The sequence below is a fragment of the Ailuropoda melanoleuca genome, chromosome 2 (genome assembly GCF_002007445.2).
Source record: "Ailuropoda melanoleuca isolate Jingjing chromosome 2, ASM200744v2, whole genome shotgun sequence".
Classification (NCBI taxonomy): domain Eukaryota; kingdom Metazoa; phylum Chordata; class Mammalia; order Carnivora; family Ursidae; genus Ailuropoda; species Ailuropoda melanoleuca.
Genome location: NC_048219.1, coordinates 135,261,857 through 135,279,797, shown reverse-complemented (window position 1 = coordinate 135,279,797; position 17,941 = coordinate 135,261,857). Strand labels below are relative to the sequence as shown.

Here is a 17,941-nt window from a genome sequence, read left to right as displayed (position 1 = left end):
AATCTTAAAAATAAATGTGTAAGCCATCTTTTACAAAATTCAAGGTGAGTCCTTACTATGTATAATATTAGAAAGCTAATCAATGCAGAAAGTCCTTATGCAGATGCTAATATGTACAGGAAAACTCCTCTGTTACTAAAAGCATTTCTGTTTCCCTACAGAACAAATTTCAAGGAATGGTCTTTGACTTTGTAACCAGACAAGTTTTTGACATAAGCATCATGATTCTTATCTGTCTCAACATGGTCACGATGATGGTAGAAACAGATGACCAGAGTGAATATGTGACTAGCATTTTGTCACGCATCAACCTGGTGTTCATTGTGCTGTTCACTGGAGAATGTGTGCTGAAGCTCATATCCCTCCGCCATTATTATTTCACCATAGGCTGGAATATTTTTGATTTTGTTGTTGTCATTCTCTCCATTGTAGGTAAGAAGTATTTAAAATCTCTTAAGTTCTGTTTAAGAAAAGTGAAAGTTGGAACATTCAAGTTTATATTAGAGATCATGCCACTACTCGGAAATAACTACTCAGAAATTTTTTATGTATTTCATCCAGGTGTGTTTATTTTTCTTAAAAATGAGGCTCCTACTATGTGCATAGTATTGTATCCTAGCCTAACCATTTTAGATTATGGTGAATCTAACGGTAAATTCCCATTCATTTGAACTAGGAATGTGCTATTAACTAAGATAAAAATTTGTGACATGTCGAGATTGAGTAATTTGTATAACATCTAAATGGCTCTGTTGAGAAGAGAACTAGAAATTTAGTCTGGTACTCAGGAAGAACACTGCATTGGATATACAGACATAGAGCCATTCAGCATGTAAATAGGAGTGGAAGCTGGTGACAAGATAAAGAAAGGCATAGAGCGACAAGAAAATAAAGATAAGAACAAAATGTTAGGAAATACAGATGGTAGTTTCTTTAAGGGTATCAGGTAGATATTTTCTAGATAACCTTGAAATGGAGTTATTAGTAATGATGCACAGGGGGATGTGAGGTGGTACGGGACATCATTTTATCAGTAATACACTTCAAAGTCTGAAATGTACAACACATCACATGAACAATAGCTCATCTCATTAAAGATACAACTCTAGCTCCAGGGAAGTGATAAGCCTATCCATGGGCCTAAAGTATTTATTCTTCCCTAAACCAGATAATATGATTGGGTCAACATTTTACTATTCAATGTGGGGCACCTCTATTGGGTAGGTTTTCATGCCATTACCCCCTCTAAAGAAGATCTTCTATCTAACCCATATGTTGTAGGTAGCCTTTGATTTCCATACCAATCTATGGCATAATCAGTTGTGGAAAGTGTACTAAGGTTGTCTTCACCTCTCTTTTCTCACTCTATCTTCCTCTTTCTCTCCCTCTCTCACACACCCACACATACTTAGACTAACTTACTCTTTAAAGAATGAGACAGAGTAACTTGAAAGCACTTGGTTTCTTGAACTCCTTGTTAGTTCAATTGTTATTTCATTATTTAAAAGGCAATTGGAGAAAAAGACTTAAAAGAAGTGGGCTGAGTGACCACATTAGACACAGGAGACCAGTAAGAGCTTCAGCTTGGATCATTTTAGAAATGTACCAGAACATATACATATACTATTATATTATATGTAGTATATAAGAATATCATAGGGGAAGCTTAGGCAAATATCAAGTTCATGGAGAGATGAAAATAGCATTAAAAATTGCAGATACTTTTAGATGGATAAGGACTCAATAGGCAATTTCAGAAAAAAAATTGTATCCATATAAATGTGTACTTATACCCTTGGCCACTGCTGTTTAGACTTCATAATTTTTAATTTATTTTTTTAGATTTAGTCTTGAAATTTTGTATAAGCTAAAGATAGTCTTTAGACATCTCTCAAAGACAAAAAAATATTGTAAAATTGTTACTGAATATTGTCTGAGCTCGGAGTACCATAACAAATTACCACACATGGGGTGTTTAAAAAATTAAACAACAGAAATTTATTTTCTCACAGTTCTGGAGGCTAGAAGTCCAAGATCAAGCTACCAGCATGGTGGGTTCCTGGTGCAGCTCTCTTCCTGGCTGGTAGATGCCTACCTTCTCTCTATGTCCTCATATGGCAGGGAGAGACAGGGAAAGTTCTCTAGTGTCTCTTCTCATAAGGGAACTAATCCTATCATGAGAGCCCCACCCTCGTGACCTCATCTAAACCTAATTATCTCCATAGAACCCTATCTCTAAATACCAGGAATTGGAGAGTTAGGGCTTTAACATATGAATTGGAAGGGGGGGCAGTGAGGAAGAAGGGGCACAATTTCGTCTATAACAAATATCCAGTTGAGTTTAATACTGAATGTCAAAATTAAGGTTTATTTATAATATATATTAAATTCAGTTATATATATTATATGCATGTCAAATTTAAGATTATGTAACTGAATTTCAGGCTCTAAACTTTACCTTGGAGACTTAATAGAACTGTAATTATTATTTTAATGGATAACTTCTTTAATGGTTGGTATTCCCATTTTTTTTCCATAGGCATGTTTCTGGCTGAGCTGATAGAAAAATACTTTGTGTCTCCTACCCTGTTCCGAGTGATCCGGCTCGCCAGGATTGGTCGAATCTTGCGTCTGATCAAAGGGGCCAAGGGGATCCGCACGCTGCTCTTCGCTCTGATGATGTCCCTTCCGGCCTTGTTTAACATCGGCCTCCTGCTCTTCCTGGTCATGTTCATCTACGCCATCTTCGGAATGTCCAACTTTGCCTACGTAAAGAGGGAAGTTGGAATTGATGACATGTTCAACTTTGAGACCTTTGGCAACAGCATGATCTGCCTGTTCCAAATTACCACCTCTGCTGGCTGGGACGGACTGCTAGCACCTATTCTCAACAGCAAACCACCCGATTGTGATCCCAATAAAGTTAACCCTGGAAGCTCAGTTAAGGGAGACTGCGGGAACCCATCTGTCGGGATTTTCTTTTTTGTCAGTTACATCATCATATCATTTCTGGTCGTGGTGAACATGTACATCGCTGTCATCCTGGAGAACTTCAGTGTTGCTACTGAGGAAAGTGCAGAGCCCCTGAGCGAGGATGACTTTGAGATGTTCTATGAGGTCTGGGAGAAGTTTGATCCCGATGCCACCCAGTTCATGGAATTTGAAAAACTCTCTCAGTTTGCAGCTGCTCTCGAACCCCCCCTCAATTTGCCACAACCAAACAAACTCCAGCTCATTGCCATGGATTTGCCCATGGTCAGTGGGGACCGAATCCACTGTCTTGACATCTTATTTGCTTTTACAAAGCGGGTTCTGGGAGAGAGTGGAGAGATGGATGCTCTCCGAATACAAATGGAAGAGAGATTCATGGCTTCCAATCCATCAAAGGTCTCTTATCAGCCAATAACAACGACTTTAAAACGGAAACAAGAGGAGGTGTCTGCCGTTATTATTCAGCGTGCTTACAGGCGCCACCTTTTAAAGCGAACTGTAAAACAAGCTTCATTTACGTATAATAAAAATAAAATCAAAGGTGGGGCTAATCTTCTTGTAAAAGAAGACATGATTATTGACAGAATACATGAAAACTCCATTACAGAAAAAACTGACCTGACCATGTCCACAGCAGCTTGTCCACCTTCCTATGATCGCATAACAAAGCCAATCGTGGAAAAACATGAGCAAGAAGGCAAAGATGAAAAAGCCAAAGGGAAATAAATGGAAATAAGTGAGAATAGTTGCGTGACAAATTGTTTACAGCCTGTGAAGGTGATGTATTTTTGTCAACAGGACTCCTTTAGGAGGTCAATGCCAAACTGACTGTTTTTACACAAATCTACTTAAGGTCAGTGCCTACAATAAGACAGTGACCCCTTGTCAAGAAAACTGTGACTCTGTGTAAAGGGGAGACGACCTCGACAGGAGGTTACTGTTCTCACTACCAGCTGACACTGCTGAAGACAAGAGACAAATGGCTACTCAGACTGTAGGGACCAGTTCAAAGGGGTGCAAACCTATAATTTGGGGGTTGTTTAACATGAAACACTTTAGTGTAGTTATTGTATCCACTCTTTGCATTTCAACTGCCACATTTGTCACATTTTTACGAAATCTGTTAAGGGATTCATCTTTTTTTTAATCCATATGTTGTTTATTATATGTGACTATTTTTGTAAATAGGGTTTCTGTTGTGAAATAGACAAAGGGCCTCTTCAACAGGTATGCCACTGGGGGTTAGCGCAATCACACGGCCTCCCATCTGCACAAAGGCGTGGTTTGCATGAGGGCATGCTGCACTTAGAGATCATGCATGAAAAAAAAAGTCACAAGGAAAACAATGAGATCTTAAATTCCATCCATGTCTCTGGGAGGGATAATTGGGGAATAATTGGAGGTGCTTTGCTGATCTTGTTTTGTCAAATCCAGCCCCCAGACAAAGTAGATCATTTTTGGGGGTAGGCCATTAAATCTTAGCAGGTGCAAACTTCCTTCAACTGTCTGGAGTCATAAATGTTGTGTTTCTGTTTATCGTATTTAAAAAAAAAAAAACTAAGAAATGAGCATTGCTTCTCCCCTGAAAACTGAAATGACCAGAAGAACCCTTTATAAATTTCTGCTTATCCTGCACTTTGGTTAAGCCATCTTCAGCCCAGCAAGGTTGACAACTGTATATGTTAATGAAATGCTATTTATTATGTAAATAGTCATTTTACCCTGTGGTGCACGTTTGGGCAAACAAATAATGACCGAAGCACAGTATTTATTGCATCAAATATGTACCACAAGCAATGTAGAGTGCAAGCTTTACACAGGTAATATAATGTATTCTGTACCATTATAGATAGTCTGGATGCTATCAGTGCATGTTTCTATTACCATGCTGCCGTATCTGCTTTCTCCCACTGCTCAGAATCTCATTTATGAGAAACCATATGTCAGTGGTAAAGTCAAGGAAATTGTTCAACAGATCTCATTTCTTTAAGTCATTAAACAATAGTTTGCAGCACTTTAACAGGTTTTTGGTTATTTTTAAATTTTAAGTGAATAACATATGGTGTATAGCCAGACTGTACAGACATGTTTAAACAACAACAACAACAACAACAACAAACACCACTTAACCTGTTAAAAATGTGTTTAGGATTTTATAAGCAAAATATAAATACTGTACAAAGTCATTTTATCTTATTTTTCAGCATTATGTACATAAATATGAAGAGGAAATTATCTTCAGGTTGATATCACAATCACTTTTCTTACTTTCTGTCCATAGTACTTTTTCATGGAAGACATTTGCTAAATATGAAAAGAAAACAAGACTGGGTAGTTGTAGATTTCTGCTTTTTTATTACATTTGCTAATTCTAGCTTATTTCATAATTTTATGGGGCAAAATAGGTTTACAAGTCACACCCAAATTATGCTTTGCAATTGGAAAAGGGTATAAAATTTTATTGACGTTTTTGGTAGTGCCTGCACAGACTGATTGAAAGTAATGCTTATTTTTCATTTTTGTCCTTTTCTTTCTAACTTCTGTTTATGCTTTCATTTCTTTGGAGTCATGCTGCTCTAGATTGTTCTAAATATAATGCGGGTTTTGCAATTTTTTTCCCACAAGAACAGAGAGTAGGGAACTTATATAGAGAATTACATCAGGACACTTTGTGTTTCTTACAGAAGCAAACCATAGGCTCCTCTTTTTCTTAAAATTACTTAGATAAACTGTATTCGTGAACTGCATGCTGGAAAATGCTACTATTACCTAAATGATGCTAACCAACGTTAAAAATGTGCAAAACTAATAAAGATTACATTTTTTATTTTATTGTTTGCCCAGTTACTTTTTGTTAAAAGCACTTTAGGAGAAGATGAAGATATTTTATTCTAAAAATTGAGGGAGAAAGGGAAGGACACACACACACCGGTCTACCTGAGCTGACAGTAAGAAAACCTAGGGTAGAAACGGGACTATGAGGAATGACCTCCCAGGGGCTACAAGCAGTAGGGTGTGAGCTCTGCTAGAAGGAACTGATACCACAGCATAAGCTGGTGGCTCTAGATGCAAAAGAAGTGTGGGAGCTAGAGCAATGGTGGATGGTCCTTTGAAGTACAGAAGGAAAGCCTTAAATCTGTACTTATGAAATTAAACGTTGCCTTTTGGGTATTTTGTTTGCTCCTCTAGAACCACTCTCCATGCTTTTCCATCCAGCTCTGTGGGCGGGTGATTTTGTGCATTGCATCATTGGGCTCCATTACCCTCTGGCTCTCAACTGGGAAGTACCAGCAAGGAAGCACCAGTGGGAGAGGGTGAACTTGGGTATTTACTCCTCAGATCCTTCTTTGCTGAGTCGCTCTCAGTTGGCAGTGGTATACTCATCATCATAAAGTTATACTTTGGGTCAGACAATCCCATTCTACAACAAAAACTACTTGGGGGTCTGGTCGTCACCTTAGACCTTGGGCTGGATCTCCCTGTTCCTGGTAGCTTTTCCCCAATCTTGCCAACACCCTTTCAAATGGCCGCATCATGAAAACATTCTCTGTTTCATCTGTTTCCTGTCCGGATGACACAGTAATTAAATAGCTTCCGAAATGGGACAAACGGCAAAGATTTGCTTTAGGTTAGCTTGGAAACTCGATCTAACCGGCTATGGTAGATAAAGGAACAGGGACTGGGGAAACTACAATAAAGTCAAGTAAAGAATTCTATTCATAGAGATCACAGAAAGGTTACCAGAGTGGTCCCAACAGTAATATTGACAGTCTAAAAAAACTTATCTAAATGTATGAGGAAAGAGAAGCCTTTCCGTGTCATCAGGGTAGTACAGTCTCTGTTGTGAAGCTAGAAGGGAGGACATGGTCTTGTTGGGGAAAGGAACAGTCATGCACAGTGCTTCTCTCATACTTCTACACTTACTCATCTCTTCATAATATCACAACAATTAATTCTGATTTATTAGTGGCTGAAAATAATTCACCGTTTCCAACCAACACAAATAAGGATTATAGCAGAATCTCTACAGATTTTTTTTTATACTTCACATCCACAGCACACACTGGTATTTTTCCAAATACAAAAGAACTGGTGAAACATATTCATAAATCACCATATTCCTTTTGATATCACTTTGCATATTATTTGCTGTGCCAGAAAGTAATATAATGCTCAAGGAATAATGAGTCGCATCAGTGGAACAAAGCTAGTTTGAAGGGGGTTCCCACCGGCCAAAACCAGGGAAATTTAAGAATCAAAATAAATAACAGTAGTATAGATTATAACCCATTTAATAAAATAAGAACTCACAAGTATATACTGATATAAATAAATAAAAACAAGCAAAACTCTCTTTCTTACAGGTGAAAGTTAACTAACAAATGTAGGAGAAATACTGGAGTTAGAAAATCACCATTTGGCAACCATGATAATGACAACTGATTTGTGCAAGAATAATGAACACAAACTCATGAATGAAAGTTTGATGGGGAATAAGAAAATTACATTGTCTCAAAGTATCTCTTTTTCATTAATTAAAAACTTTTAAGAAGAGTTTACAGTGGAGAAACCCAGCAGATGCTACCTTCAAAGATATCATCAATTAAAGGGCCAACTGCACTGAAAAAGATACATCACTTCTCAGTATCCAAAAATAAAGAATTTAACCATAAGGAAAATCAAATTGAGGACATTCTGAAAAATAACGGAATTGAATTCTTCAAAATTTTAAAGTCATGAAAAACAAAGAAAGGTCAGGAACTGCCTGAGGTTGAAGAGCTCTGAAAACTAAACACAATCTGTGGTTGTGTATTGGACACTAGACTGGGGAAGTAACACTGATTATGGAATTGTTGGGAAGACTAAGTTTAAAATGGACTGTTTGTTAATTATTAGTATTATGAAAGTTGATTTTTTCATTGTATTAAGTCTAATGCAGCTATTACGTAACTATAAGTAATGTCCTTCTTGGAAAGTGCACACTAAAGTTTTTAGGGGTGAATGGGATGAGGTCTGCAACTCACTCTTTCTTGAAAGAAAATGTGTTCAAAGGAAAACGAATTATGTGTATATGTGTATATTTAGTATATAGATATAGAAATAGATATGGTATATCTTTGGGGAAGGGAGGAGGTTTTGTTGCCCCTGTTGAGTTATTGAAGTGTGTATGTATGTGTGTTCACTCTATCACTTGTTTTTTGTGTCCTAGAATTGATTATTTCTACTGTAAAAATTAGAAACCCTATCTCCAATTACTTCAAAGAATACTATATTTTAACTACAATTCTTTTTTTCTGGAAGTCATCTTTCTTTCTTTTTTTTTTTTTAAAGATTTTATTTATTTATTTGACAGAGATAGAGACAGCCAGTGAGAGAGGGAACACAAGCAGGGGGAGTGGGAGAGGAAGAAGCAGGCTCAGAGCAGAGGATCCTGATGTGGGGCTCCATCCCATAACACCGGGATCACGCCCTGAGCCAAAGGCAAATGCTTAACAGCTGTGCCACCCAGACGCCCCCTGGAAGTCATCTTTCTAAAGTCACTTAAATGATTACATTCTTGCCCTTTATAATAATTCTTATGCTGTTAAAAAAAGAAGACTTAAAAAAGAAATATGTGACCTAATGGTTAAGACATCTGTATTTGAAACTAGACAGACCTAAATCGGAGCTTTATGATCTAAACTCTGGTGATTTCATCCATATCATAAAAGAAAGTGGCTTATTGGCTGTCTGAGCTGGGACCCAGACATTGTAGGTATAAACTAATAGCCCGAACACAGTTCCACAGACCAGCACCCCCATGACAAGGTTTTCATATGCCTAGAGTTAAGCCAGGAAATTAAGAATAGTGTCATAAATATTTATAAAGCTTAATGTATTCAGTTTAAAGAATGTCATTGTAAAAGTGTGTCTTTTATATTATTTTCAAAGACTAAAATCATTTTTATGTTAAATATGGTATTTTTAGAAATTAGGGATGGCTCAGTCGGTTGAGCACCTGACTCTTGATTTCTGCTCGGGTCATGATCTCAGGGTCATGGGATGGAGCCCTGCCTTAGACTCTGCACTAAGCATGGAGTCTGCTTGAGATTCTCTCTTTCCCTCTCTCTCTGCCCCTTCCCCTGTTTGCTCACACTTGAGCACTCTCTCTCTCAAACAAACAAATAAATTTTTTAAATCTTTAAAAAAAAAGAAATCACAGTGAGAATAAACATTAGTGGAGTATTTGTTTTAATATTTTATTTGGCCAGATTAAAAACTGGTGACTTTGTGTTGGTCCTCTCATTTGTATTTTACTGACAAATGAAGTCAAAAGTCTAGGAACCATTGGGGTAGACAATACTACTTAATCTCATAAATTTGTATGTTTATATGTGTGTACCAAAAAGTTCACCTTAGAACTATAGAAACTGTATTAAAGACAGTAAATATGTCCTGTAATTGCATATTCTATCATGTGTGCACTGGAATTTCATATTATTATAAGAAAAGAAATGTTCTTCAATCACCATGAATTTATTAAAAATATTTGTAATCAAAAAATATTATTGCTTCAATCAGGTGCAGCTGATAGTACTGTTCTTCCTGGCACATGGAAATATTCTTTGAGGTTATCAATGAACATTGATTCAATCAGTGTGGCAGCAAAGGCACTAGAGGAGGAAAATATTCCAGGCAATCGAGAGTAGCTGGAGAAGTTGCATCACCAAGAAATGCTCACTATCATAGCTGAATAATCTGCAATGCCGATTGCATACTCGGGGTAGCTCAAGGGCTTTATCATCCCCTCAGAACACTCCTCATATTTGCGGAGAGCTCTGCCTCTTACACACCAAGAAACATGAGGACATTTGTCATAAACTTCCTCAAATTCTTTCCTCTCCAGTGAAAAATGTCTTCCTTCCCTCCCTTGCCTTTCCCTTTCCTTTTCCTTTCTTCCCTTTCATTCCCTTCTTTGCTCCTTGTCTTTGCTTTTCTTCCTTTCTCCTTCCTTCTCTTTCCCTGCCTCTCTTCCCTTCCTTCATCTGTCTGGAGAAAATTTCTCCCCATTCATTTTTACACACTCTGATACCTTGCTCCATAAGCTATTTACCTTCTCTCATATATTTATTCTCTCTTTTTGATTGATCCTTTCTGTCAGGCTTTGCACTTTCAAAACTGGTTCTTACAATCTTGAAAACTAACTTTGCTCAACTCTGATGCATCTTTATGCACTGTCCCATTATCTCAGTTACCTTCTAAAATCAGGGTTCTGTACTCACCACCTTTACTCTTGGCTAAAATTAAATGAAATATAGGTCCCAGTCATGTTGATGAGAAAACTTGGCTGTGAATAATCTTATTGGGGGCACCTGGCTGGCTCAGTCAGTAGAGCATGTGACTCTTAATCTCAGGGTTGTAAATTTGAACCCCATGTTGGGTGAAGACATTACTTAAAAAAAGAATCTTGTTGACATAAACACGTTGAGTTTTCAAAGTGTTATGCTGGCTATTATCAATAACATTATGAGGAAAAGATGAAAATACTCACACAGGTAGATACAGGAACAAAGAACATTACCCACATGGAGCAAAGCTGTACATACTCTGTTTCTGGTTATCATGAATTATATCTACAAGTGCCCCCCTTAATCCCCATCACCTGTTTAACCCACCCCCCCCACTTCCCCTCTGGTAACCATCATTGTGTTCTCTGTAGTTAAGAGTCTGTTTCTTGGTTTGCCTCTCTTTTCCCCCGCTATGCCCATTTGTTTAGTTTCTTAAATTTCACATGTGAGTGAAATTGTACAGCATTTCTCTTTCTCTGACTTATTTCACTTAGCATATACTCTCTAGCTCCAACCACATCATTGCAAATGGCAAGATTTTATTCTTTTTTATGCCTGAGTACTATATATATAGATACACACACACACACACACACATATATATATATCACACCTTCTTTATCCATTCATCAGTTGATGGACATTTGGGCTTTTTCTATAACTTGGTTATTGTTGATAATGCTGCTATAAACATTGAAGTGTATGTATCCCTTTGAATTAATATTTTTGTATCCTTTGAGTAAATACCTGGTAGTGCAATTCCTGGCGTAATTCTCTTATTAACTTACCTCCATATTATCTTCCAGAGTGGCTATACCAGTTTGCATTCCTACCAATAGCATAAGAAGGTTCCCCTTTCTCTACATTCTTGCCAAAACCTGTTGTTTAACTGTGTTAATTTTAGCCATTCTGACAGGCATGTGGTGATACCTCATCGTAGTTTTGACTTGTATCTCTCTGATGCTGAGTGATGGTGAGCATCTTTTCATGTGTCTGTTGGCCGTCTGGATGTGTTCTTTGGAAAAATGTCTACTCATGGTTTCTGCCCATTTTTAACTGGATTATGTGTTTTTTGGGTGTTGAGTTTTATAAGTTCTTTACAGATTTTGGATACTAACCCTTTATCAGATATGTCATTTGTAAGTATCTTCATATAGGAAATTATATATATATTTTTAAAGATTTTATTTATTTATTTGACAGAGAGAGACAGCCAGCGAGAGAGGGAACACAAGCAGGGGGAGTGGGAGAGGAAGAAGCAGGCTCCCAGGGGAGGAGCCTGATGTGGGACTCGATCCCAGAACACTGGGATCACGCCCTGAGCCAAAGGCAGACGCTTAACGACTGTGCCACCCAGGAGCCCCAGGAAATTATATTTTGAGTGTAAATTTTTCATGAAAAAATATATTGTTATAGAAAGTTTAATTTCCTCATTAAGATATTAACGAGTTCACTACCCTATAGTAAAGTTGCCAAACTCTGTGTGTGTGTGCGCACGCACTCATTTTGAGAAAGCATTAAGATACAGGTTTTATCTTTCTTCATCAAGCTGTTTGATATAAATTGTGACTCAAACAGATTCAAATACCAAATCAATGCTGATCTTATTCTTCCAAAACACCTTCTTTCTCTCTTTAATGCTTTCAAATCAGGGTCCTATTCCTGCCAGGCTACAATTAGCCAAACTCAATGATCTTTATTCAGTCGTTATTATATTTGACAGATTATTAGTATTTGATGTTGAACATCGTCAACACCTCCTTTATAAACCGCATCTTCCTTTGCCTTCCATAAAGCTAACTATTCTAGGTCTCTTCCTATATTTTGGATTATTTCCCATTACCATTTATTAACTTTTTCTCTCCTTTTGTATTTATAAAGCACCATCAGCTTTTTTGCTGAGCTGATGCTGCAATTTCAACTTTCCATTGGTCTTTTATACTTGCATTTTCAACCATCATTCTCTACTTAATACGGCCAAAGTGATTTAACTGCATTCTATTCCCCTCAGCCACCAACAAAACTACCCAGAAGTCAATCTGCTTTCCCAGTATCTGTTATTGTGTGGGTTATCCTTCTAGTTCAGCAGAAGAAGTAAGTACACATTATGGAGTATACAGAGGGATTGATGAGTAACTCTATGGGAGGATATAAGAACAATTATGACAGTAAATCCTGGCCTGGGTTTGAAGAATAAGAGGGGCAAGGCAGCCTGAACAGCAGAAATATTATAGTATAGTGGTCAAAAAGTTAGATTCTGGAGCCAGATTGCCTGGATTCAAATATCAACTGTATTGCTTACTAGCTGAACAACCTTGAAAAGTTTCTTAACCCTTTGTTGCCTCAATTTTGTCATCTGTAAAATGGTAATAATATTTTTTATGAGGATCAAATGAGTTAATACAAATAAAGCTTTTAGATCAAACCTTTTAGGTCAAATGAGTTAATACAAATAAAGCTTTTAGTTCCAAGTTCCATATCGTAATTACTATGTACATTTGCCCAGCTGATGATAACCAAGACACAGATGCAAAGGGGAAATGGCATGGCATGTTCAGAGCATTCACAATAAAGTGAAAAGTGAGTATTTTTAAAAAAGATTTTATTTATTTATTTGAGACACAGAGAGAGAGAGCAAGAGGGAGCACAACTGGTGGGAAGGCAAGAGAGAGAGGGAGAAGCAGACTCCTCTGCTGAACAGGAAGCCCAATGCAGGGCTTGATCCCAGGACCATGGGATCATGACCCGAGCCAAAGCAGATGCTTAACCAACTGAACCACCCAGGCACCCTGAAAAGTGAGTATTGACAGAAATTGAGAGGCAAGCAGGAATCCGATAATAAAGGGCCCTAAGTGCATATAGGGCTTTGGCTCCAATGTATAGTGATGAAGGGTCATTGAAACATTCGTAAAATAAGTGAAGGTAGAAGTGAAGAGGTTAGAGAAGATTTTGACTTTAAGGAAAAGGAAACAGAAAGGTAGGTATTTAGCAAATGAACAAATTAATTTTTACCATTGTTCAAAATAGTTCTATTTTCAAAAGTTATTTGCCCTTCTATTTTCCTCTTTATTTATATACTATAATATCAGAGAGCTATCATTATATACAAGATATATAAAGTAATAAAACATTGCAAGAGTTACAAATGAATATCAGTGCTAGTATATTTTAGTAATATTGGATATATATAATAAATATTTAAGTGGATGAGTATTACATCCATCCGTAAGAGCACATGCACTACCTCTCTATTACCTATGAAGAAAGAGACATAGAGCTAGGTATAGACGTGTACATACATAAATATTTCCAAGGTATAAGAGTTCATAAATTGATTTTTAACTCTTTAGAACTAGAGGATTATATAATACTCACCCCATTCTTTGCCATGGTGGAACTATTGAGCTTGCCATTTTAAATTTATTCCTCTAAAAGGAATTAGGGCTTCTGGACCTTGTTTTCTCTTCAACATCACTTGGCCTGAGTCTCACCTGCATTATTAATGCTCATTTTTCATCAAAGATGGTGAAGAAATGTCTTGTTCAGCAGTACTTCCTGCAGTCGTAGAAAACACAAATTTCTAAAGGCAAACAGATTGTGCCTTTGATCAACCTCAATTGTAAGTGCAGCCATTTGCCTGACCTTAGGGAAAAGTCTGTTGAGTTATACTGACTGATAACCTAAAATAGACGCAGTGCTAGAGCAATATAGATAGTAACTATGAGATTGTGATCGTATAAATATGTAAGCAAATGGATAATAGGGTTTATGGAGAACGGTGAAAGTACCTGGAAATACTTTCTTCAGAGACAAGGAGAGTAAGGAAGGAGTTCATTCAAATACAGCAGAGGTTGTATGATTTGCTAAAATAAAACTCAGAATGCAGCTGAATGCATGAAATTTAGTATACTATCCAGGTATGTCTTACAACTTCTTACATTCTTACATTCTCTCTTTCCCACACCAAAACCTCGGTATTTCCATGGCATTCTCCCTGGACTATGCCTTCGGTGTCCAATCCAATCCAAGGATAACTTCAATATGGTGGCTCCAAGTCTCTGAACCTATCACGTAACTTCTCTTACCTTTCAACAACGTTAGGGCAGTTTTCTTTTCTTTTCTTTTCCTTTCTTTTCTTCTTTATTCTTTTTTAACTTATCTAATTCTAAAAACCTACCAGGGCAATAGCTAAAATACAGTTTTAAGACTCAGCTCAAATTACGTCAGAATCTCTAGAAAAGGACTCGAAAATATCTATAGAGTTATGCTGTTAGAATGAAGTGGGAGAAAGCTATAGTAAGCTCCCAGGAGAGTCTTATGATTAGCAAGTCTGTGAAACCCTCGCTTAGGGGTAGGCAGCCTGGTAGGGTTCAAGAACTTCAGGAACTCATCATTAGTTGATGATAGTACTTAACGAATAAAATATTTAAAGGTCAGAATGTGCTGGCATCGCCAGGGATCACCCCTGAGTTACAGTTTGATTCAGTTTGATACTTTGAGATGCCCAAAGACTTCCCAGCAATCTGGGCTGAATAAACAAAACAAAATAGTTACTCTTCAGCACATATGATAAATTCTAACATCAGGGACACAATTAGCTCATACAGACCTTTGTAAAAATTAAGAAAGATTCCCCTTTCTCCTCTGGGGAAAACAGCTGTGCACTGGGATAAAGAATTTGGCAATTGGATCAGAAAGGATGAATACATACCCACCGTTTGCATCGACATGGATGGAACTGGAGGAGATTATGCTAAGTGAATTAAGTCAAGCAGAGAAAGACAATTATCATATGGTTTCACTCACGTGTGGATCATAAGCAATGGCATGGAGGACCATAGGGGAAAGAAGGGAAATCTGAAGGGGGAGAAATCAGAGAGGGAGACAAACGATTAAAGACTATGGACCCCAGGAAACAAACAGGGTTTCAGAGGGGAGGGAATGGGGGGAGGGGGTAATGGGTGATGGGTATTAAGGAGGGCACATGTTGTGATGTGCACTGGGTGTTATATGTAACTAATGAATCATTCAACGCTACATCAAAAACTAATGAATACAGTGGCTAACTGAACATAATAAAAAAAATAATTTGGCAATTGGGACATGGTATCTTGTTGCAGGACAATCTGAACAACTGGTGGTCATTTATTGATACAGACTACTAATACCAAGAGAGATCACACAGGAAAGATTAACTTCTAGGCCAATGACCATTCTAATATTTTAGACTATAGAACCCTTTTTTCTACTCAAATAGCATCTTATGATAAACATGAGAATTAAAAAGTTATGATAGGGATAGGGACCAGTACCTATTGGTTTTTATAACCTTTATTGAAGTGTGATGTGGTTTTGTTTGTTTTTGATTGGGCTATAAAAACAAAACATGCCTCTTATTTCAGAAAAAGAACTAAAACAGCACAGAAAGGTATAAAATCTTATTTTCCCACTCTCTTGTTTGAACAGTTTCTTGAGTAATGCTCCAGGCATTGTTGTATGTGTATTGTTATATGCATATCATGTTGTATAAAAAACACGTTGTTCTGCAACTTGCCCTTTTAATTAGTATATCTTGGGTATATTTCCAATTGGCACATATAAATCTACCTCATTCTTGGGGCACCTGGGTGACTCAATTGGTTAATCATCCAACTCTTGATTTTGGCTCAGGTCATCATCTCAGGGCAGTGAGATGGAGCCCCACATCACTCTCTGAGCTCAGTGGGGAGTTTTCTTGGAATTCTCTTTCTCCCTCTCCCTCCGCCCCTCCCACCCAACTCATATATGCACACTCTTTCTGTCTCTCAAATAAATAAATAAATAAATAAATCTTTAAAAAAGTTTCTAAAAATCTACTTCATTTTTTTAGATGGTGCATAGCATTCCATTCTATAGATTTAATTAATGGGTCACTTCTTGATGCACATGTAGATTTTTCCAATTTTGCTTTGCAGCTAACAAGGCTGTAATGAATATTTTTGTCCCAGTATTTTTGTGAAATCTGTAAGTATTTCTGTTGTATAGATTTCTGAAATTGGGCTTTCTAGGTCAAAGTTATTCACATTTTCCATGTTGGGTTAGGTGTAGGTGCTTCTCCTTGAAGCAGGAGCCATCAAAGGATACTCTTTAATTTTTCATCTCCCAACATCTCTTCCAGGACAAATAGTTCTACAACCAAAAGACCTCTAAGGGCAGGAACCATGGTCATCTCACATGGTGTGGAATAGTTCCAGCACTGTATTTTTTAAAAGTTGAGTAGATTAACAACCTACCAACTTGGATAGATATTGCAAACTGAGAACTTTTCTCACAATATCTTGAAATTTAGGATCAAAAAGAAGAAGCCAATAATACATATTTTTTTGCAGTAAACCCAACACAAAGCAACATGCTTAACAATGCCATATTTCAGATGATAGGAGCCATATATCATCACATTATTATTCAAAGAAAATGCCTATTTGAGAATTAAAATGAGGAGTTATGGAAAATACTAATAGCCCATATGATGCTATTCAATTCCTACATAACCTATGAATGATAAATAATGTAATTTAAATCAATTATCTATGAACAATTATACTTAAAATAAGCTATCTCATTCAGCAATAGAGTCTTTCTTTTAAAATATTGAAAAGTACTGCTACATTTATTTCTGAAATAGAAATTATCTCCATTTCTGATTACAAGAGCAAAACATGATTATTGTAACAAAATCAAGCCTATAAAATTTACACAGTAGAAAATGAGAGGCCCAAAGACAAATATTGCTAAAACTTGGTTTATATTTTTTTCATAACTTATTACTACATGTAGCATTAGATCCAAACATTTACTTAACCTTTCAAACTTCCTAAGCTACTGTTTGTCAATCACTCTTCCAGAAGACCAGAAATACTGTTCTAATAAAATCCATAATGCCTTGAACTCATCATTTAACTTTCCTTAACATTGGAATCTCATTTACAAAATGCAGGTTTGAAAAGACATGAATTTTCAAGGTCCATTCTAGTTTCAAAACATTATTTTTCTGAGAATAAAACCAATTCAGGCAACATAAAACAATAAACTACCATAATTAACAAGGTAAATCAAGTAAACCTTACATTAGTTTTCTAGGCTTTTAAGACGATATACAGGAGAAGGCATAGCAGCTATCTACACATTGATTTTGATATGATAATTGTCTGGAGGAGAAAAAGATACTACATTATAGAAAGGCCACCAGTTCTTAGGAACCCATGAAAAATGATTTTCTTTCTGCTTTGGAAGGCTGTATTTCATGAGAGAGCTTATGTCCCAGTCTCCAATGCAACTCTGAAACAGAACCTTACCCCAGATTATCCTGCTAAATCTAGTCTCCTTGACATTGTCTGAATTACTATTTGGAAATAAATTATCAGGTTTTAGGGTCTGTTATATTCAGGTACACATCTTGGGGCATCTTCTAAACCAATTATTTGGAAATCTAGTTTTGTCTAGACCTAAGCTAAATTAGTCTCAGAAGTCATGAAGTTTTTTTATTTTAAACTTCATTGTACCCACTGCACTGTACAGAATTTCAACTATATAGAATCTAGGACTTTCTAAAGTGCTCTTACTAACTGTTCAAATACCACACA

General features: G+C 36.8%; 1 protein-coding gene across 6 annotated transcripts in view; it reads left to right on the top strand.

Annotated features, from left to right (window-relative positions):
* Nucleotides 1–5,786, top strand: part of LOC100483294 (sodium channel protein type 1 subunit alpha) — a 139,383-nt gene extending 133,597 nt beyond the window's left edge. For all 6 annotated transcript variants that reach the window (XM_034654674.1, XM_002928605.4, XM_034654672.1 and 3 more), the window contains 2 exons: nucleotides 162–432; nucleotides 2,540–5,786. In XM_034654674.1, the coding sequence (XP_034510565.1) occupies nucleotides 162–432; nucleotides 2,540–3,717 (1,449 nt within the window). In that variant the 3' untranslated portion in view covers nucleotides 3,718–5,786. The remainder of the gene's footprint in view (nucleotides 1–161; nucleotides 433–2,539) is intronic.
* The last annotated feature ends 12,155 nt before the right edge of the window (nucleotides 5,787–17,941 follow it).